At 44.1% G+C, this 21995-nt stretch overlaps 1 protein-coding gene across 1 annotated transcript in view; it reads left to right on the top strand.

Annotated features, from left to right (window-relative positions):
* LOC139335673 (cadherin-4-like) overlaps window positions 1-21995 on the top strand; it is a 247625-nt gene that overhangs the window by 140909 nt on the left and 84721 nt on the right. Inside the window, exon 4 of the mRNA XM_070969402.1 lies at window positions 19270-19496. Coding sequence (XP_070825503.1) covers window positions 19270-19496 — 227 coding nt within the window. The remainder of the gene's footprint in view (window positions 1-19269; window positions 19497-21995) is intronic.

The following is a 21995-nucleotide window of genomic DNA, read 5'->3' as shown; positions in this document are numbered from 1 at the left end:
ATTTTTCTCCTCACCTCATTTTCCCTGCGGCACTTCCATATGTTAGTCAAGGCCTATTGTCTCCCATCCCGCACACATATGGACTATAAGAAGAAACAGAAAGAAGAAATTGCCATGTTCTGCCCTCTCTGCTCGACCCGAGCACAGCTAAGCAGACAGATAAGCCTCTCGACAAGTGACAGGCGCATTGTCTGCTTTATTGAGACATTTCCTTCAAAATGTCGACATAGTGAAACAGGCACTAGGCTGGAGTACTGCGTATGAATATTGCATTTTTTCGCGAACATATTTGAATACATCACAAAATATATGCAAAAGGAATATTATGAACTGTGTGCAGCCCATATAAATATTAAGTATACGGATAAATGCTGCATAATAAACGCCACGAAACATGTTTTAGTGATTTGCAGAAACAGAATGTAGCTGCACATTTATCATAATCACAATGAAAAGAAGAAAACTTCTAAAGCTACATATAGCCACCATGCAGCTAAGCTAACTTTCAATACACTAAAACACCTAAGATGACACCTAAGATACTCGCAGGTATAAAACAACAAAGAAGGACAGGCGCAGATTCAACCATAACAAGTCTGGCTTCTGTCCCTGCCGGCCATAGCTGAATATGTGAGACTTCCTGTTTCCAGGCTAACCTCAGCAATTTCTATCGCTTCCATCGCAGAGAAATGACCGCTCAGAAACAAAAGCACCACCTGCTGGCAAGAATTATTCCCCGCCCTGTGGCAGATATGGCTGCGGCTGTCTCTCCTCCTCCTCCCTTTCCACACGACTTTTACAGCAGCATAAACAAAAGTGCTGTTTTCATCTTCCGCCTGGCTGTGAAGCAGCTGAACGGACGGATCGATGATCGTATGAAAGCCGTTCATATTTTGTGCTCTCAGTGATTGTGTGTCGGCGTGTGTGCTCGTCCCTCAGTGTATGTGTGTTCCTCTCTGCGTCTCTATGCTGGTGTATGTGTGGAAGTTCACCCTTTCAAGTGTATCGGCAGTTTGTGTTGCACCCAGTAATTATGGCACAAAGATACACTCATTATGTCTCTGTGAGTATGCGCCACTGCTCAAACCCACTGTGAAGAGAGGAAGCAGATTAAGCAAGCAAAATACACAAAAACAAATGAGCACACAAATTAGACTTCTAGAGTTTATTCTGTTATTCAATATTACAATTTAAGTGTAAAAAAAATACTCAATGTGATTTGGGACTTGGTTTTCTAATTTAATTTAATTTACAATGGACTGTGGTGGGAAAGGGCTTTTCAACCTCCCAGAGAGGTTTGATGCCGGCGCTGACTGGTGTCCACGGTTAAAAATTTATACGTTGAAAAAATGGTGTTTGTATCTTCTGCTTAACAAGAACCCTCACTTTTTACTTCAATGTGCTGCATCACAAGGACTTTAAAATACAAGAGTCGGGTAACAAGGGGAAGAAAAAGCGATGAAGAAGAAGTGATCTGTGTGGGTGCGTGTGTGCGTGCGTTTGTGTGAGTGTCTGTAGTGTCTGGGGCATTAATCACCCACAAACCTCCCTCGCCTCTGACCCTGCCTTTTAATTGCATCTGCACCTCCTGTTACACTCCTGCCTCCTGCTGTTTTTTCTCACCTCCGTCCTCAAATGTTTCCCCTGCAAAGTGTTGACTGGATCTATAGGGAACATCAACCAAGTGGAGGATTCTTGAGCTATTTATGCTCCTCTACCTGTTTTTCTTCATCCCGTGTTTTCTGTTTATTCCACACTCTCTTTTCTGAACACCTTCACGTCATTGAGCATCTCTTCCTCCCCAGATGTTCACATCTCGATTAAGTCCTGGCTGCCATCCTTTCCTAGCATAGTCTGCTCAGATGGAAAATGAAAGGAAACAAATAAATAGACTTGTTTTCTCAATTTCCAAATGATGCTGATTTGTTTCAGTGTTTGTCTCCTCTCTGTAAACAGAAACAAATTGAAGGAAAAACCTGAAGAACTGAATGGAGAACCATATCAGATGTAGATGCTCTCATTTCCATGATGTGAAAATGATGTGAATTACATGCTACGACCTTCGCAGAGACCAGAACACAATTGAACATCATTAGAAGTATCTATAGGAGGTGTTCAACACCACTCAGTCTTGCACTTAATGAAGCAATATCTCCTCTTTTCAAAGAGTGGTCTCCCCCCCCCCTTATGAGCCTTGTGCAGTCTTTGCCAAGAATCACCGAAGCTGGTGTGATGTATTGTGCCAGAAAACATGCACTAAACCTAAATTTTTCTGACAGATAATATTCTATCTCTTTTTTTAAGGTGGCACACAGAGGGTGAGTTAAGAAATGAATGAAGTCACGGTTGGAGCAAGAGGTGACGAGCATAATGAGTGAAGGTTATCTGTACAAACTCCAGAAGAATATGGATTATTTAGGGAGAGATGTGGTGGGAAGTTTCTGTGTGGACTCGGAGGCTCGGCTGCCAGGCAGGCAGGTGCCAAACGCTAGGGCAGAAAGCTTGTTCTGGCAGAAGCAGACAGTGCCACCTCCTCCACATGTCCTCTCTTGACTGCAGCCAATACTGGGGTATGCAGCACCTGGGGCCCAACCTGACAGACATTAACGCCGTCTCATGCCGTCAGACCTGATGCACACGTGATTGACAGTCCTCTTGTTTTTGCTGTGGTCCAGCTCAGTAAACAGAGGAGCTGTGTACTGTACAGTATCATAAACACAGAATAAGAGCCAGCAGTTGAATGGTGGAACTGCATGGCTCAGTTCCAATTATAATGTCAGGGGGCTGCAGGCAAGGGTCACATGTAACAAAATGAAAGGACATGATTTACAGCATCAAGACTATGTGAAGTTGTATCTCAGCTGAGGTTAGGCGTGCAGACAGGACCTGAGGCTGTCTGACCCCAGGATGGGGTCGCTGGATCCAAACCAGTCAGAGAAAATGTAATGGAACTAATAATGACGGATCCCACTGACCTCCAGCCCTCAGCCTTGCAAGCGAGAGCAAGAGAGATGACTTAGCCTCGACTCAAATGGTCAGCCGTGGAGAATATTTGAATATACAGCCAGCTTCCTAATGAACAGCCTAATGAGGCGCTGACAGGGCTTTTGTCTCTCACTGTGCTGTTGTTGCAGTCGCTGATCGGCTGTGACAGAGGGAGAAGACCCAACGACTCAGGGAGAGACTTGCCAAAAACTCAGTGATTTATTGAACGACAAACTTTTCTCTTCTTAATCTTGGCATCGTTATTCATATTAGGAGCTCGCGCGCTGCGAAATATGACTCAGTCATTCATTGTGAATCGCTCAGACAGACGCATTGTGCTGTTGTCTCATGCATTGTAGGCATTTCCATCCCCGCTGACACTGATACTGTGCTCTGTTGTCACAGATCTAATTGTCTGCTTTCAGAGCTTTGCACTTTATGATTTCTGCCCCGGCTTACCATTTTTCAGCCCCCCCTCCTCCCCTCTCCCAGTTGCGTGATTCTACCATTAAGTGTTGTCTCTACTGGTTTAGTCCTAACTAAGCATCTGCCGGGTATCTGATGCACAGCATGAGCGTTCGCAGCCACAAATCACATTCCAGCAGGACTTAAAATAAATTAGGCTCAATCTAACCCGTGGAGAACACATTCAGTGTTCGTTGTGTGTTTGTTTGTTTGTTTGTTTGTTTGTCTGATGTTAAACAGCAGTGATAATTAGTACCAATCGTTGCTTTGATGGTTTCATTTGGTTAACTTCGCACAGTTTGCAGCCTGATAACGAAATGCAGGTTTCTTTCTGTGTTTTATTTATTTTTTTCTCCACAGCGGTCAAGGGCAGCTCACTGGGGTCCACATATTAAAACGGGCTGCGAGAATTGCCTCCTACCTCAAACACTTATTGCATGTTCTTGGAGGGAAACTTTTCTCTTCGCCATAATTGCTCACAGCTTCCTCTAACTGCGGTGGAGATGGAGAGAAGCAGCAGAGGTTTCTGACCACTGACACTCTTGCCACAGTGTGAAAGCTCTCTTAGCCTGTTAGTTGTGTTTGTAGTAATCAATCGGCTGTAAAATTCCTTTCGGTCTTATCTGCTGCAGACGCCTGGAGATTTGAGAAACGCACGTTCAGTACTGTTAGCTTAGAGCCACATAGCCTCTCGTCCATCATACTGTCCTGCCACCTCCCTCCTCTTTCATGTGCCAAGAGACAGAGCTTTAGGCCAGGGCTGACAAAACGCCGTCATTATCTTAACGTTAGCGCTTGCCCACGCCTTGCCTCTCATTCATTTCGCAGCTAGCCTCCTGGCCCCAAAGGGAGAGATAGATCATGTGGGCGAGAAAGAGAGAGCAGTCAGAAGAGAGGTCTCTTCGTCTGTGAGTCTACCCTTTCCCACTTACTCCCATTGTCTCTCCCCACTAGTCCCCATCTACTGCTCCCTCATGGTTTACCAAAATGCATGATGCCATTATTAGGACTCCCGCTAGCGCTGAAAGAAGCAGAGGGAGAAAATTAATTGGGATGTTGAAAGAGAGAAAGGAGGTTAAGCTCACCTAGTAGCTAAGTGACAAAAAGTGGCTGATGGAGTCTTTGAGGTGTGCAGGTTTGCCAAAACATTATGGTGCGTTAGCCATTTACTGTAATCCTGCACTTCACAGCTCAAGGCTGCTTCGATACAGTGACGCGTTCACAGACAGAAACGCCAAAACACAACACGCTGTATTCTGCACACATTCACAAAAGCGGAAACGCCTGCCAAATGTGAGCGGGCTCACTCGGCGGAGCGAGTCTGGTGGAGTGATTGTCACCAGAGTTTCACTGGAGTAAGCGTGGGCAGAAATGAGAAAGGACAGGGCACAGCAGTCGCAGCCCTTTAAATCCAGCGATGAAGTCTGAATCATTTGCTCTTTAATGGCAATCATAACTCATTGTGCAGTTGTAATGTGTTCCACATTAACAGTGTGGGAGCTGGCTGTGGCTCATCTGTGCCTAATGCGCTATAGCTACAGGCTAAGAGCTCTCATCAAACACTGTTCAACTATCACTTCCTCTTCTTAAAGTCTTTTGTTTACTTTGTTTAGTCCTCACGCCCACACTGCAATGAAACTTCGAAAGCTCCAGACACCTCTTCCAGAGTATGGTTTCTGCTCCAAGTCTCTTGAGACCGTGGTTACCTATATTTAGCCATTTGAGGTTATATTTGCTCATTATTTTTTGAGAACAGTGCAGTGAAGTCTCACTTGTCAGGGAGCAGATCGCCCTGTGATGCTAATGAGGTGATCCTGTGGCCATGTCTATAGGCCATATCCCAGGAAAGTGTCAGTCTGGGTGTAAACCTTTTGCTTTCTCTCTACTGGAGGCATCCAAAATCTAAGAATAGAAGCAGCACAGGTGAGGCTTTGCAACCGGCCGGAGTTGAGATTGAGAGGCAGTGTTTGTGTCAGAGGCAGTGACAGATGAGGATTGATATGTCTGGATAGAGATGCTGCCATGCACAGATTGAGCCGAGACAGTGAAGCTGTGCAAACACATGCACACATCCAGCGGGAGTGCTTTTCTTCTGCACGCAGATACAGACACTGTGAGTTTTGTCCAGTAATCAAAAACACCGGCGTCCTAAATTTAAACACATCATTACTGGTTGCATCAAACCCAGAGCACTTACGACAAAACATTATTGGATTTCTTCCGCTTCACATCTTGCACTTATGTTATTTTGAATTTGACACAGATTGGATGCTCTTGTGAAAACTATAGGTGCCATGCTATGACACATACGTACTCACTCACACACACACAAGTACATGAAAAATACTCTCCTCCAACCCTGACCATGTTTCACCCACACCATCACCCAGTTCAGTCCTCCCCCCAGGGTTAAAAAACCACCCCTTCACTCTCTCCATGCTTGTTTGCCCGAAGCGTGCAAGGATTAGCTAAAGCGATTATCACAAGCTTTTGCAGTTTTGTGAAGATGAATCATGGTAATGCTACACAGCGAAGCGCCTCATGCATTTCTAAACCCCTCTACTTGGTTTACGATTTTCCAAACTCATGAGGAGCCAGTTGGCTTTGCCTCCCTAAGCCAGGTGCAGGTGAGTCAACTGTAGCCAAATTTGCTACTTATCACGAGTATGTGTGTTTGTGCACATACAGTATACACATATGTTCGATCGCACGCATGTACAGTATGGTAGAAACCCACAGAGATGCACAGACACATGCAGTAGCTGCATGCATGCGTACACGCGGTACATAAATCACAAAACGCTTTGACAGGCTAATGTTCAAAGTGTTGTATTCTGTCACATTCCAGGCTTTTAATAGAACATTACAGCTTTATCGTAGCATGTTTGACTCTGTTTCACTCAGTCAAATGGAGCTGTCACACACCCTATGGGGACAACCTGCCTTTGGCACTTTTTGACTTTGCTACAATGCTGTGCATCAGGAAAGCATGTTTGCCTGGAGGCTTTTTAACTTCTAAGTACTATACACTTTTTTTAGAATTACGAGTGCATAGTTTGTCAATGTCCAGACTCGATACAAAATCTTATTCCACTGTAGTTTCCAGCGATTTATATAAAACTTTTTCCTCTGGGTCTTCTTTCTCTACAGTAGAGTTATTTTTCCTCTTCCTTTTTCCAGTGCTCATAGTTCCAACTACACATTAGCACCTCTCCTGCAGATGGTGTGGTCTAATTGTGCAGGCTTTTTGCTGTTCTGCAGCCTCCCTCCCTCCATGCCATCTTCCAGGCTGAACAGATGATCACGGCCTCTGGTTTCTCTCCCCGGCCCTGAAGGCTCTGGAGGATGTTCTCATTAACAGGACTTGTCAGAGCAACCTGCTAGCACTGCTAATTTATTTCCCACACACAAAACATACCATGAGCAGACCACACACACAAACACGCAAGCACACATTAAACTCACATGGATATGCACGGATGTGCTTATTTCTGTGTGTATCTCTCACACAGACACACAGAGACACATACTTGCCCTCATCTCTTAAAAGCCTACACATAGACAGACACCACATGGCCTCCCAAATAGAGCTCCAGGGCCTTCTCCTGCTAGATTGCACAACAATTAGCTGCAATGAAGGTTAGTGCCGCATCTCTGACAGTCTGACAAGTGATATATGCGCATTTGTTTGCAAAGCATATGTGTTTGTTTGTGTGTACTGGAGGATTTGTTTTTTGGAGGTAGGGGAGAGGGTGGGCTGCTACACTGCTGTCTTTGTTTGTGCCTCTGGGAGCCCTTCTTTGCCAGCCTCCTTCAGCCCCCAGCTTCTGTGATTCTCTCTCCATGCTGCATGTGTGTGCATGTGCATGCGTGCACATGTGTTTGAAAGAGAGAGTTGAAGGGTGTTTGCCAGTGTATAGGTGTTACCTGACAGTCTCGTCATATCAGTGTGCACCTTATCAACAGTTGCAGTAAAGCTTTCCTGTATTTCACACTTTCACCCACAGGAGAGATATCTGGACCATTCACCCTGTGTGCGCACACACACATTCATGTAGACACACAAACACGCTAAAATTCCTTGGGCTATACCAAGCATCTTATTGTCTGTAAGCCCTAAGACACATTTAGCTGACAGTTTTAAGACCCGCCAGTCACTTCTAAGTGAAGGCAGCTCATTCAGCCCACAAGAAGGTTCAGTGCTGCTACATAATAAAAAAAATATCATGTACTCATACACACAATGACACAGACGCCCTCAGGAAGATGTTGTTAGTAATCATCAGTGACTAATGTTTCTCCTTTAGCTTGCTCCATGACATTATACTCTAGCTGACAGGTTTATACACACACACACATACGCAATCCTATATGTACTCACAGATGTACCCACGCACACAGGTTACCTCTGTCGTGTGTTTAATCATGGTGACTTACCGCAATTAGAGGTACAAATATATTCTTGCCAGGATCTCAAGGCAACCCTTTAAGGTGATCTCAACTGAATTTTCACATCAAAGTCTGTTTACTGGTCTTGGGGAATATATGCAATTAGAGTTGTATAAAGCCTGTTGTGGCTCCAGAGAGTTGCACGAAATCTGATAAATTGCCTCAAGTGATGTCACTTGAGTCAGAATTGGTTGAGGCTGACAACTACGGGTTTGAAAATGGAGGAAAAAAAGGGGGGGGGGACATGATGAGAGTGAGTGAGCTTACCAGACCTCTGCAGTCTGCAGGCTAGCCAATCGAGGCTACATTAGCCGCTAGCCTGAATTTTTGACCTGCCTGAACTGTCGGCACTTGAGTTGCATTGTGGGTAATGTAGATGCCAATACAAATAAATGTATGTTTGGTTCTGCTCCATCAATTTTGATTCCTTTATTCAAATATTCTCCAAGAACGTTGGTATTAGGCTAGTCTGCTAACATGGTTAGCAGGAGGCAACAAAAAGCTCTACGAACTGAGATTAGGGAAAGATTATGATTGTGGTTGATAAAGAGTTGAATCTTAACCTTTCAGCTACAACTGCACATTAGTGACAGACGACTAAGCAGTAAAAATGTTTGTCTATTAATTTTTGAAGTTTAAGTTGTTGATACAGGGGCAGCCATCTTTTTCTGAAAAACTAGTGTGTCCACTCTTGACTTGAAAACTGGGAAATCAATACACATTAATGCTATTTTGAATGCAAAGTTTAATGTGTGAAGACATTTTTCATAGTGTTACACTTGCATGATGGCCGCTGATAATTTCTGCTCTATATTTCCAGTCGTTCTTGGAGTCGTGTCACTGATTTGGCCGTTTGCTGAACTTTCAGCTCAGTTCCTATCTCAGTGAAACTTCAGACCCACTAATTGCATGGTTCAGCCATCGTAGTCCACCATCAGCCCCCGGATTTCAGGGATCACTGCCTGATGGCTATCTTTCAAAGGAAAAAGAAGTGATATAACCTCTTCCTACTGAAAAAACATGTTCCTTATCCTCCATACAGATTGAGTAATTACATGTATGTTTTTCCATGGATAAAGGCTCGGGGGATGTCTGTGGTTTGTGCTCTGACCCCTACAATTGGAAAAACAGAACCTTTTCTTAAAGTTTTGATGGAGAGATGTTGATTAGATTTGAGAAATACAGCTTCTATTTCCTCCAGCAGTTGGGGAAAGCAATTTTGTGCTGTTTGCTTCCTTGGGGAAGCTTGAGAGAACAATATGAAAATGATTTTTTTCTTACAACAAGCATATTTGATGCTTGCAGGCAAACACTGAAATAAAGGCAAAGTTGAAGCTGTTGTTTTTTATGGCCTGTACAAAGCTACATTTAAATTTTTTTTTATACTAGTGCATCAGCGTTTTTCCTTCTATTTTCCAGCGTGACAGAGAATAGAGAGATGTAGTGGATGGTGTAGTGGATCAGGACTTGGTGGTGACAGGGAGCTGCTCCAGAGGAGGTTAATAGATACAGGCATTGGAGAGGAAAGGACGCACACACACACAGACGCGCATAGATGTGCCGACCTTGAGAAACCTGTCCTAGACAAGTGGCACCTGAATCTTGGTGGCCCTTGAGGAAGACTGGTACAGACAAAAGGGGTGGAATAAGTTTAGCAAAATTAGAATGCATGAAAGCAAACCCAGATCCTGCAGAGTCCGACTTGATGCAAACCGCTGACAGCAGCAGTGGTTCTCAGAGCAAAGTGTACACTCTCAAAGACAAGATAGCCATCACCCCTCAGTCTTACTCCAGCCTCTGCACCACCATCATCTTTCATCCTTAAGAGCCGTCCTGCAGACACCAGACCATGTTACACAAACACACACATGCTAACCTCAGTCTGCTGCACTCTTCTGTTAAGTCCTGTTGGTCAGACTGTATCAGGTGTCTCGCTGCAGGGCTTGTTGTAGAGTTGTATGTACAGTTGTGATATAAAATCTGGGCCAAGGCCCCACGGAACGTTAACCTATACTGTACATATCAAAGCCGTCATTGAATTTGTAGACTATCGATCCAGAAAATGCGCTGAACCGCAAGCACCAGAGCATTTTAGAGTTTGTTTTTTCCCCTCTATAACCACAGAAAAGCAAGATAAAAGGCCAAGTGACTGCTGCGAGGGAAAGAGAGGAGCGTAGGGATATGAGCTGTGGTTTGCTGTGTAAATACCTTTTGACTGTTTTAACTGTGTCTGCTTGTGTGTTTGTGTGCGTGTGGGTGTGTGTCCTCCAGAACAACTAAACTTGCTGTCCAGCACAGCACAGACCGACTACTGCAAAAGAAAGTTGGGGAAGTTTGTGCTTACTTTCATCTGCCGTTATTTCCTTTTCTTTTTTCTACAAGGGGGCTTTTCTCTTCCTGGGAGAGGCTTTATTCTGCCTGATCCCTCTCTCTCTTTCACTGCCTCCTCTCCTAATCACCACTAAAGCCAGCCCTAATTGCCAAAAGACATGATTTTTCCTCTCCTTTTCTCATTCTCTCTCTTTCTTGCTGTCTCGCTCTCGTTCTGTCTGTTCTCCGTTTTTCGTATCTCACCACAAACAGATGATGTGGAAAATGCATTTTTAATAAAAACAATACTGAATGAAGCAGAAATAAGTCTTTGGTTTGGATTATAGGGGAATGCGCATTAAGATGGAGATGTAGCTACATTGTGATAGTGATGGGAAATCCAGTACCTCTGAGAAGCTTATGTTCATAAACCTGTTTCTCATGTTGGTTTGATGAGCCATTTTTCATGTAAAATTTTGGTCATGGTCACAAGCATTTGCAGGCATTGTGTCTTCATCCTGTACATGTTTTTGCCTTTTCTTTCCTCCTGAGTCCAAAGTCATAAAAAGCATTAACACACTGTGATTGTTTACAAGTCCTTCTTCCAGCTCAGGCGACGGTTCAGTTCCCCTTGCTGGGAGAGATGGCTGAGAATTGAGGAAGGCCAATCAAGCACCTCTGTGCATGTTTAGAGGAATACTAATCAGTCATTAGAGAGAAGCTGATTAGTCAAAAGCAGTGTCTTTGTAGTCAGTGTCTGTGAATGTATGAATGTGCATGTGTCCTTGTGCATTATTGATTTGTGAGCTTATACATTCTTGCCCATGCATGCACTTTGGTGTAGTACTTGTATACTGCAGTACAGGAGATCCCTCAATATATTGCACAATTATCAATTAATTTCCCCTTTCTATCAACCTGTGGATGACATGATTTAGGGAATTTTAGGGAGTTCCTTCCTTCCTTCCCCCACCCACTGTGTCTGTCACCTTGTCAGCCTTGGAAATGTCAAAAAAACAGTTAAGATGCACCTGGTTCAGGCTAACTTCTGCCTTGTACTGAGCACTGATGTTGATTGGTCAGTCTGGGCAACTGAAACCCAACCCGAAAGCTGAAATCAAAGAAGATGTACGCTCAAAAATAGTTCCGTCTGTTACGAGCCAACAGTGTGCATGCCAAGTCTCCAGCAGCTCTGAGATCAGCCAGCCTGTTAGCGCCAGTCGACCCCCTTCCATGACTAACCAGCCATGGTTGCAACAGCAGGCCCTTGATTAGCCATCCAACAGCGCCTCAGCTCTCAAAAGAACCAATCTAGATGGTCAGGTAGGTTCATTAATTCATTTTATGTAACATTTTACCCTCACTTTTAAAGTGTGGACCTTTTATTCAAAATGCCGCTGTAAAGCTGGCTGGCAAGTGATAGCACTAATTCCATACAAATTAAAAATGCCAAACACCATTTCAAGTGACTTAAAATGAAGGCAATTTGACTGCAACTCAAAGATAGTTCACCTAATCCATATTAAAAACAAGTCAGCTAAACTACACGTATAAATAGAACCATGCTGCTCATGCACAGTATCTTTGTAATTGGCATTTAAGTGCTGCAGATGGAGAGGTTTAAAGTAAACGCAGATGTTTCAAGGAGACCTCCACACTTGCAGAGCGCCCCCAGATTTACATAGCAGTGTACATGCATACTGCTGTTAGTGGTTTGGTGTTCGCCTCAAGACCTTCCTCGTATCTAAGCCGTCTCTCATTTATTCGGTTAAAATTTAATGTAGTAATAACAGATTTTCCAGGAGACCAAGAGGTGTTTTGGGGTAAAAAGTTGCCAAGCACTACAGCTGGAATCTCATGCTGACATTTTGGATTTTCACCCAGTGAAAGCAGAGCAGTGAAGTAAAATGAATCGGCGTTCAACCAAACAAAACACAGAGTAAAGCTGCTTAATTTTACATAAGACACCACAGGCCATCCATATCCAGGACACACACAACTCCACGTTCACTTTATGGTATGCAGTCCACTGCTGCAGTGCGTTGTTGCTGCATAAGCAAGGCTGGGAAAGTTTAGAGGAGCAGAATCTGGGAAGCAAGTTGTTACACAACCGCAATACAAAACGAGACGATATTTCCATTATTATTTTTTAAAGCTAATGAGATAGCACTTTTTCCTCATTCCCATTCACAATGAGCATTCAGCTTATGCCTACAAATGATCTTTTTCCCTTACAAGTTTCTTCCCAAGCAAACAAAGCCCCTTTCCGTCTCGCTCGCCACTGAAGTAGAACAAGGAAACAACAAACTTTGTGAAGATTGTGTGATTAACACTGGCCATCACAGTTTTGTCTGTGGTAACTTAAAAGAATCAGAAAAAAACAAAACTCTCACCTCATTAAAAGTCTGTTTTGAATTTGTTGTGCCTTTGTAGTTGTCAGAAATGACAGCGGTGTATTCTTTGAATCTCCCAAGTGCATGTGGACATAAAATGCACTAAAAACATAAAACAGTCGGATAATTGAACCAGTGAGAGCAGGTTTGAAAACAAATGCAATAGCTTTGCTTTGATGCATATTTGACTGATAAGCTTTTAGTTTTGTAAGTTACTTTTTTACATCTACGCTTTACTATATGTACAACTTCAATTTGTTTTCATACAAAGAGTGTACTGGGTTTGATGTATTGTCTCTGCACTCAATTTCTGGACCTCATGTAAATTTTGAAACGGCTTTGTGTCCACTGCATGTCCCCTCTCACTTTGCATCTGTGTGTGCTTGCACGCTGTCAGCATTTTTGTAACAGGAGCTTGTCGCTGCTACTTTGTAGGTTTCTCGAAAGGATGGAGGGATGAGTCAGTGTCTGTGATTGGCTTCAATGAACAAGCTCCCTGATGGGGTTCTAACATTGCTTTGAACACCCTTCCATCACAAGTTTGTTCTCCTTTTATAGTCTATCAGTAGTGGACAGTGGACCTGGCTCTGTTTAGTCAGCCACTGAGGGCCCAGCCCACTGTAGAGCTCCGCTCCTCTGATTAGCCTGCACACTCCCCATGGTGCCTCTGATCAGCGGCCATACTCGTCTCTCACCATCCATCTCTTCATCCCGCCCTCTGTTTCCATCTCTCTCAGCTCCATCGCTCTCCCTTTGTCGCTCTTTTGCTCCCTCTTTCTCTCCTCTCTCATTCTATCCATCTATCCATCTGTCCGGATCTCTCGGGAGGCCAGCCCAATTAACCTGTTTAAACAGCCATCTGAGCATCCCATCCATTCCAATGTGGCCGTGTGAGAGAGAGCCAGTTCACTGAGCCAGGATCCCAATGCCAGGCCTCCATCCGCTGCCCTCCCCAGCCTCCACCTCCACTTCACCTCCCATTCCTCTCTCCTCCTCATCATCTTCATCCACCTCTTTCTGCTTCCTCGTCTCTTGTCCTCAATGGGCCTGATTGTAGAAGAGATCAGGGCAGTTAAGAGTGGTGTCTTTGCTGTTTTGTAGGGCAGGGTGACATCTGATGCACCATACTTTGAACAATCATAACGGCTGCAGCTATAAACTCTGCTGCCTCTGGAGATCTCCACTTTAGCAACTGCAATCTGCCTATGAGCTTTTAGGCCTCTTTCCTTTCTCCTTTTTAATGTTCTTTCATTCATTTTACTGTCTCTCTGATTGCCACATCCACACACTCTCTTTTCTCTCATCAGTCTCTCTCCCTCTCTGCCCTTCCCTGCTCCCCCGTTCTCCTCTCACCTTCTTTCTATCACCCCTCAGCTCTCAGCTCCTCTCTCTCCCCTCACTGTATCTCTTTCTCACTTCCCTTTCAACACTTGTCACCTACTTCCTGTCAGGCTGTCCAGAGAACACCCCAAGAAGGTCACAACTCTTTTCAGCGTTGCTCTCCTCCTTGTCCTTGTCTTGTTCGAGGGAGAGGGGAACTTTAATTAGAAAAGCGGGGAAAACATGACACTGGGCCCTGGCACGTGGTACCATCCAAGCAACACACAAAAGCAGTGTTTCGCCGCCTTCCACGTGGTGGTGATGAAGAAATCATGGATCATATTCCCTCCCAGTGTGGAAGCCCTCATAGCATGGTGGTATTTGTAACATTGCAGGGGTGTGACTGCTCACATTCACTAGATACTGGAGAAATGCTGGGCTGGCTGCTTGGCACACTGGGGTGTCTGTGTTATTTGCCAGATCAATGCACAACCTGGGCCTACTGCTTTAGACGACTTGTTAATGTGCAGCATTGTGCCGTTGGGCTTCATTGCTCTGTTGTTGGCCGATTTTATAATCTCTCTTATAGCAGTATCGACCGAACTGAGTGAAAGAGGAGCTGTTGGAGCTGTGTGTGTGTGTCTGTGTGTGTGTGAGAGAGATGGAGGGGTAAAATTGGCACTGTCTTTTTCTTTAATTGGTGCAAGAACAAGACCCTCTGGGTACTCTATGCACAGCCTGTCACTCCATTTGTGTGTGGGTATTGGTGCAGTTAGCTCAGCTTGTCATTGTTGAGACATGCAGGCATTCATATAAGATAAATGCCCACATGCATACACACACACACACACACACACACACACACACACACACACACACACACACACACACACACGTATATTGACTGATTATACACCTGAAGTATATACACGACCTCATTATTTATTGGCTTATTGATTTCAGCTTTTGCAGATTTTTACTGAAAGTTCCCTGAATTATTTAAAAGAGAGAGAGATGTGATTATGTGTTGTTATTACTATTCGTATATCAAGAATCACAGTTGGATGAAGGCCTGGACTTTATTGGATTATAGCCTTTAAATATATTTATTTTTATCCAATAAATATCTTCTGAGCATAGCATTACAGTACATCACCACAACTAGATCATGCCTTAAGATGGCCCTATTTCCTGGCCTGCACCATTAGTGTCTCTGAGCATTATAGAATCAGAGTAAGAAAAGGAAAAAAAAATAAAAAGGGATACAGACTTTATTATATTATCTTTGACGAACAAGCGGAGATGTAAATCTGCATCCTGGGCAAGTCGCTAGCCATCACAGGGCCGTCACATATAGACACGCAACCATTGGGGCACATGTTAGAACCCGGGACTTTCTGTCCATCAGCTCCTAAAACCTGCAGCACTGAGCCACTTTTCTAGTTTAAGCTCAGAAATATTTGTGCTGCAAATTCTTTCAAATATGCAGTTTTCCAATTTTTGTAATATTTTTTCTTCAGCAACAATAATGAACCCTTCTTATATGGTAATTAAGACCCAGGCTTACATGCTTTCTTTAATATGGTTGAAGATACTTCCTCCTCGATTACCCCTCCCCTCAGAGTGAAGCCTCAGCCTGCAGGCCTCTACCAGCCATGACCGCAATACTGCTGCACTGCTGGCAGCGTGCCTGGCTCAGAGAGAGACAATAATTGGAGGACAGCGAGAGAAGGGGCAACAGACCACCTGCTGCTTGTGTTTTTTGTCCAGTATTTGACTGTTTCACAGACACAAGGACTTAGAAATACAATAAAGCATGCTTTGAGTTTGATTTTTGACTTCCACATTGTTAATATAATCAGGCAGCCTTCCAAAATCCTATTTGCACAGACACATTTGCCAACTGGTGTGTTTGTTATTGTCGCCCCCCCACATTTCAAGTCTAATCTTTGAGAATCTTCAAAAATAAATGGTAGTAGAAATGAGATGGGATTAGACAAAAAGGAAAGAGAATGAGACAAACAGAAAGCAAGCTTTTCCAGGGGGTTGTTTGCGGTAGAAATGTTCAGCTACTCAAAAAGAGAAACTGTTTGACGAACAGTATTTTCTGCCTCTTGGGTTGACGTAATCCATCTCTTATGCCCTCTCTCCTCCTGTCTGGACCAGGACACTTGTGCTGCACCTGGTACACTCAGTGGTCAGAGTGCTGCTGAAATGCTGTCCCCTCTGACTGAGCACTGAGTGGCTGTCTGGACATCTGGCCTTAGAAGGGTACTGCCATGATCACAGGCATACTTAGGGCCAGACAGAACAAAAAGCCGGATTTACTTGCAGTGTACTTTCTGTAATGGAAGCCTTGTTTCAGCGGGTTTAGAGACGTGGGAAGAGAGAAAGAGACAGTGGGTTACAGCCTTCATCTCAGGGTTTCCTGCGATATGCAGTCTAGACATCGTAATCCCCGAGAGGGAAGGCTGCGGGTGCCGTGAGGAAAGGGATGAGGCCAGTATCGGCTACACTAGTCTGTGACTCATCTTCTCATCTTCTCATAAACTGTGTTGAGTTTCATAAGAGATGAAACACAAGAGTGCCCTGACAATAGAGAGAGCTCTATACTGAGATGGCACACGGTAACATCCTAATGTGACAGAACAAGTATTTAATGTCTACACTGGAGAGCATAAAACTCTAGAGGGTTTTTCATCTGTCTTGACCTCTCCCTGATTACATCTCTCTGTATGCCGTGTTTTTTCTGGAGTAACTGAGCCTCGCTACTCCTACTAACATCTCCCACCTACTGTGCACAGTGTTCAGCCTTGAAGGTGGTGGATACTGGACATTTTTAATGCTTCAAGCTCATTTGCTGCACATTAGCCACCATTTCCAATCAGTAGTTTGTGTATACTGCAAGGGTGCTCTGCTGTGTTCGGCTTCCAGTCAGTCCCTGCTGATACAAATTCCTATTTTGGGTCGTTTAATTATTTTTCTGCATAAAACTATTATTTCTCTTAATGCAATCAGAACACTGTTTTCTGTGGAACTGTGTATGGCGTGAGACTGAGTTTCGAGACACACTCAGCAGCAATGCAAAGCTTGTGATTTCAGATGAGGCTCTATCATATTTAATGAAAATGGGTGAAACACGCAACCAACCTGGAAACCATTCAAATCCTCCAGAAGCCATTCCATAACACATATTTTACAGCAAGAAGGTGATGTGACTAGGGATGCACTGATCCGCTTTTTTCACCTCCGATACCGATATCTGAGGTTTAGTAATCGGCCGATACCGATCCAATACCGATACAGAAAAACAGCGCTGAATTACCTATCAAACGGTATTTCTCATTGTGTGGAAAAAACTGGGATCATTCTTTTGTGCATCAGACTTGACTTAAGCATTTCTTTCCTATTTTTTAAACGGGGACAGGGGTCTGATCTCATAAATGACACATAAATTTGTACAAATAAAATATTTATTTAATAGAATTAAATTTAAAAAAATATATCCATCCATCCATTATCTATACCGCCTATCCCTTTCGGGGTTGCGGGGGGCTGGAGCCTATCCCAGCTACAATGGGCGAGAGGCGGGGTACACCCTGAACCGGTCGCCAGCCAATTGCAGGGCCACATGCAAGGACAAACAACCATTCACGCTCACACCTATGGACAATTTAGAGTCATCAATTAACCTAATGAGCATGTTTTTGGTCTGTGGGAGGAAGCCGGAGTACCCGGAGAGAACCCACGCATGCACGGGAAGAACATGCAAACTTCACACAGAAAGGCCCCGCCTGACCCAGGGATCGAACCGGCAACCTTCTTGCTGTGAGGCACGCGCACTACCTGCTGCGCCACCGTGCAGCCCTAAAAAATATATATTTATTTAAAAAACAAACAAACAAAAAAAAACAATAAAAAAACAAAGCGGCTCCCTTTCCAGCTCGAATCGTTCACTGCAAAGAGTGGCTCCAAAAGCAGTTCCACTGTTAGAAAAAATAGCGGCGCATCTTGGTGGGCGTTATCCTGGTAATTTCTCTGTGTGAGAAATACAAGGTGTGGCATGTGAGCGGGTTGAAAGGCGTGTATCTCACACCCAATGTGTGAGGCTTGAGAGCTTTGTGGTTGTGTTATAACTTGATGTTTTACCACCGCCCCTTGGGACATTTACTGCGCAGGTATTGCAACTAGCCAGCGAGTTTGTGGGCTGAAGCAGTGTGAAAAAGTTCCAAAAGATCCTTTCGCTCGCTTCATTTTGAAAACAATGTGGTCCAAATCACGTGCACTTCAGTGCTGTGTGTTGCTTGCGCATGATGCCCCTCACAGTGCCTACAGCATAACCTTAGAATGAATAGATTGGTCCCTATGTCACCGATAAAATTTTCTTCAATATTGGGACCGATACCGATACCAATATCTGATCAGTGCATCTCTAGATGTGACATGTTACATACTGCACGGTGCTGTGTGTTTATGGATTTCATATATGTCCTCAGTTTATCTCATCTCAGTGTAAACACGAAGACTAGAAAGAAAGGGGTGGGACGACCTATGCGGCATTCACGGTGAACGCAGATGACCTCAGGGCCAAGAGCTGAGTTGAGCTGCCAGAGATAACAGAAGAAAGACCAGAAATGGAGGGATTTGGCCTTCAGAATAAAAGCTGGATGCATAGTATTTGTCACTCAGGGAAAAAGAAGGCATTATGTCCTTAAATGGCACAACACTATCAGTACAATCTGACAGAACAGCACAGTTTGCACATTTATGGATATGAATGTTCTGCAGATTACTGCCTGAATATATGATTTAGGTTGAAAATTGCTTTGTTTGCTAATAGGGGTTTTATTTATTGTCTGACCACATATTCTTCTCTGTAATTCTACCAGTTAATTACTGCTCATTCTGCATGCTCCGCCTACAAGCAAATTCAGTTGTGAGCTCTATTAAGACCAGTGTTTCATCCCTTGTACACTCACAGCACACCACACCATCAGTTGGCCATCGTTTTTTTTTTTTTTTTCCACATGCAGCTGGAGAGAACAACCCTCAAGAGTCTTATCCTTGTGATGGTTTGACCTGTAACTAATGGAGACTAATGGTGAGATGCACCAGTGTCAACCCAAGCACCAGGATATCTCTCTAAATAGTCACTTTACAATTTACTGTTCCTCCTGTGCTGAGGTGTGTGTGCTGCAGTTGTACTGTGTGCATGTCTGTGAGTGTGAACAGCAGTTACAGCTGCACTCATACGAGCCATCGTGCCTATTTCATTGCTTATTTCTCACTGAAATTGACTGCTTTATTGAATATTGTGTTAAAATACCGTCAATTCTCTTGCCTACAGTGAAGTTTGATGACTGCGTGGGGAATGAAGCGGTGGTTTTCCAGAGCAGTGACCCTATCTTCAGCGTGCGGACAGATGGGTCCATCTTTGCCAAGGGAGAGGGAGCCAGCCTGGATGAACCGGTCCAGTTTAAACTAACAGCAAGTGGTCCGTACACACATGTCTGGGAGACTGTGGTCCAACTGGCACTAACTGACCCATCGTCACCTCAACAAAACGAAAATGAGGTGAGCTGCACGCATGAGAACAGACAAACACAAATATCACGCTTCAAATTTCAATTACCATCCCAGAGTTTCTTCTTCCTGTTAAATTCTCTCCAGTGGTCTGGTGATAGTAACAGCCAAGAATCAGGTCAGAACTCCTCGGGGTTTTAGAAAGCGAGGGAGAGAGTGCAGCAGAAAGAAGTAGCAGTAGCACATGGTTAAAAGTGATAGAATCACACTGCCACAGGGGGAGAGTACGATTCCCCTCAGCCATAAGCTGTTATTGGAAAACATCCTGTGCCTTGGATACCCCAGGGGTCCTCAACTCTTCCTCCTCTATTTTAAAGCTGTCAGAGGTCAGGCAAGGACTGAGCCAGCCTGAGCTCTACCGTCCTCGTAGCTACTGAACCACAAAACCAGATCTGATTGTCAGTATCAGCGCGAGCGTTAATCAGATTAGGTAATGACAACGCAAGTGATTGGTGGCCCGTGTTCACTAACACGGAGTAAATCTAGACATCTCATAGAGGAGGCGGGCCAGTAAGCCGAGCTGAGACAGATGTATAACTTATGAGACCTAATGACTGACAAGGACCCTCAGTCTTCATAAGCAAAGATAGCAACTAGCTGTGACTCACAGGCCATAAAAAACAGCTTTTGTAGCAGCTTAAACCTGTGTGTGAAAGTACGTGACAGCATTTATAATCAATGCTTTTCTAATGACAAAGACTCAGCCATAAACACGTGCTCCCTCTGTGTTTGATGTGTACTGTAAACAGGCAACTGTCTGATAACAAGGATGCCATAAAAACTTAAAAGGAGATAAAAGTCCAGTGTTGTGTTCGCAGTTTGTTTTCGCTGCCTCCATGTGGCCCCAAAAAAACTGTCAAGGCAGAAATGAAAAAACACCCTTTCATCCAGTGTTACTTGTTCACGCTTCAATAAGGAAAATTAATCAAATGTCAGTTCCACCAATTCATGACAAAGATTTAAGATGCAAATTTTGGAAATTACATTTTAATGAGTTTTCATTAAACTTTTATTTGCTTTACCTGCTCATTCCAGTTGAGGGTGATGGATGGCTTCATCCCTGTTACACGAGGCCAGGAGGCAGCAGAACCCCTTCATCGGCTGTCACTTCATTGCATTGCTAAGCCAGACAAACACGCTCATAAACACAGAGATCTTGACAACATTTCAGATGGACTTCAGAAGCCATTTTCACATGTGCTGCCATCACTTTGAGTCTTGAGCTAATCACTGCCGATAACAAACTGTGAACTTTAGATGCGTGTGTGTGCAAGAGATGAAAATAAATTCAATACAAAGCTTATCTGTCGCCAGCAAGGTTAGTTTGAATGTTTGAAGCTGTGTGAAGTACTTCGACTTCTTTAGATTTTGAGAGCTAGTGCATGAAATCACTGAAAACCAGAAAATAAGTAGTTGTCAGCTGGATTTCCTTTGCGTGGCCAGAGAACAGAAGAGATGGCACAAAGTCAGTCCTAGAATGATCGAGACAAACAGAGAGGCGGAGTGGGTCATCGGCCAACAAAGGATTTATTAGTGGGAGTGGGTGTAAGGATGAGTATGTTGTTCTGGCTCTGAATATGTCGGCCTTCATTCCAACACTGACATAGCTCAGGCTGCCTGTAACGATTCACTGGTTAGTGCGGTTTGAGCATCAGTGTTAAACTGCATTGTGTAAAGTTCAGATTCTATTCTTTGCTATTCTACCTCAAATTCCAGTGAGTCAACTCATATAAAGATCCCGACAAGCCGTGAAGAGACAGACAAACAGTCGGACGACTGGACGGGGTCAGAGGTCAGAAATACGCTGCATGTTGAAACACACATGTTTGCAGCGAGAGCAGGAGCAGAAAGCACGGCGCTGAAGCAAAATCTGATGTTTCATTATGGAAATGGCGCTTTGTGGTGTGCTCTGTTGAATAATAACTTCCAGATGTCTGGGTAGCCAGGGGCTGGCTGATATCAAAGCGTGCAGGGTTTTGGGGAGGCAGTGGCGTGGAGGGGAAGAGCTGGGACCACTGCCAGCTGGCTAAGGCTGATGGCACCAGGGCTGGGGGGGGGCAGCATCCATTTCACACTCAGTGACTCCTGTTCACATAGCGTTAGTGTGCGTGAGCGTGTGTGTCTGGTATGTGTGCAAGAATGTTATTTGTGCTTTTTCTCTATGGTGAGAGATTAAGTTGGATCAAGTGTGAATTATGCTAATTTTGCGTAAAATTTTCATTGCTGTCTTTGTTCATGGCTTAAAGTGTCTTGTGTTTGTAGCCTATAGGTTGCGTCTGTGCTAAGTGCAGGGTTGCTTGTCGGCGCCACCCTCTGCGTCGGACCGAGGGGAAATAACACACCCCTTAAATCTCTGAATCTGTGAAGCTGGCGCTGAAAATTCTCATATCTGACTCCAGTCCAGCATCTGCCCCTTATCCTCCATCTTTCATAATAGTTTAAAGAACTGCACAGACATCTCCGCTTAACCCGATTTTTAATCAATTTCAT

Source organism: Chaetodon trifascialis, chromosome 8 (genome assembly GCF_039877785.1).
Source record: "Chaetodon trifascialis isolate fChaTrf1 chromosome 8, fChaTrf1.hap1, whole genome shotgun sequence".
Lineage (NCBI taxonomy): Eukaryota > Metazoa > Chordata > Actinopteri > Chaetodontiformes > Chaetodontidae > Chaetodon > Chaetodon trifascialis.
This window is presented reverse-complemented; position numbering and strand designations above follow the sequence as displayed.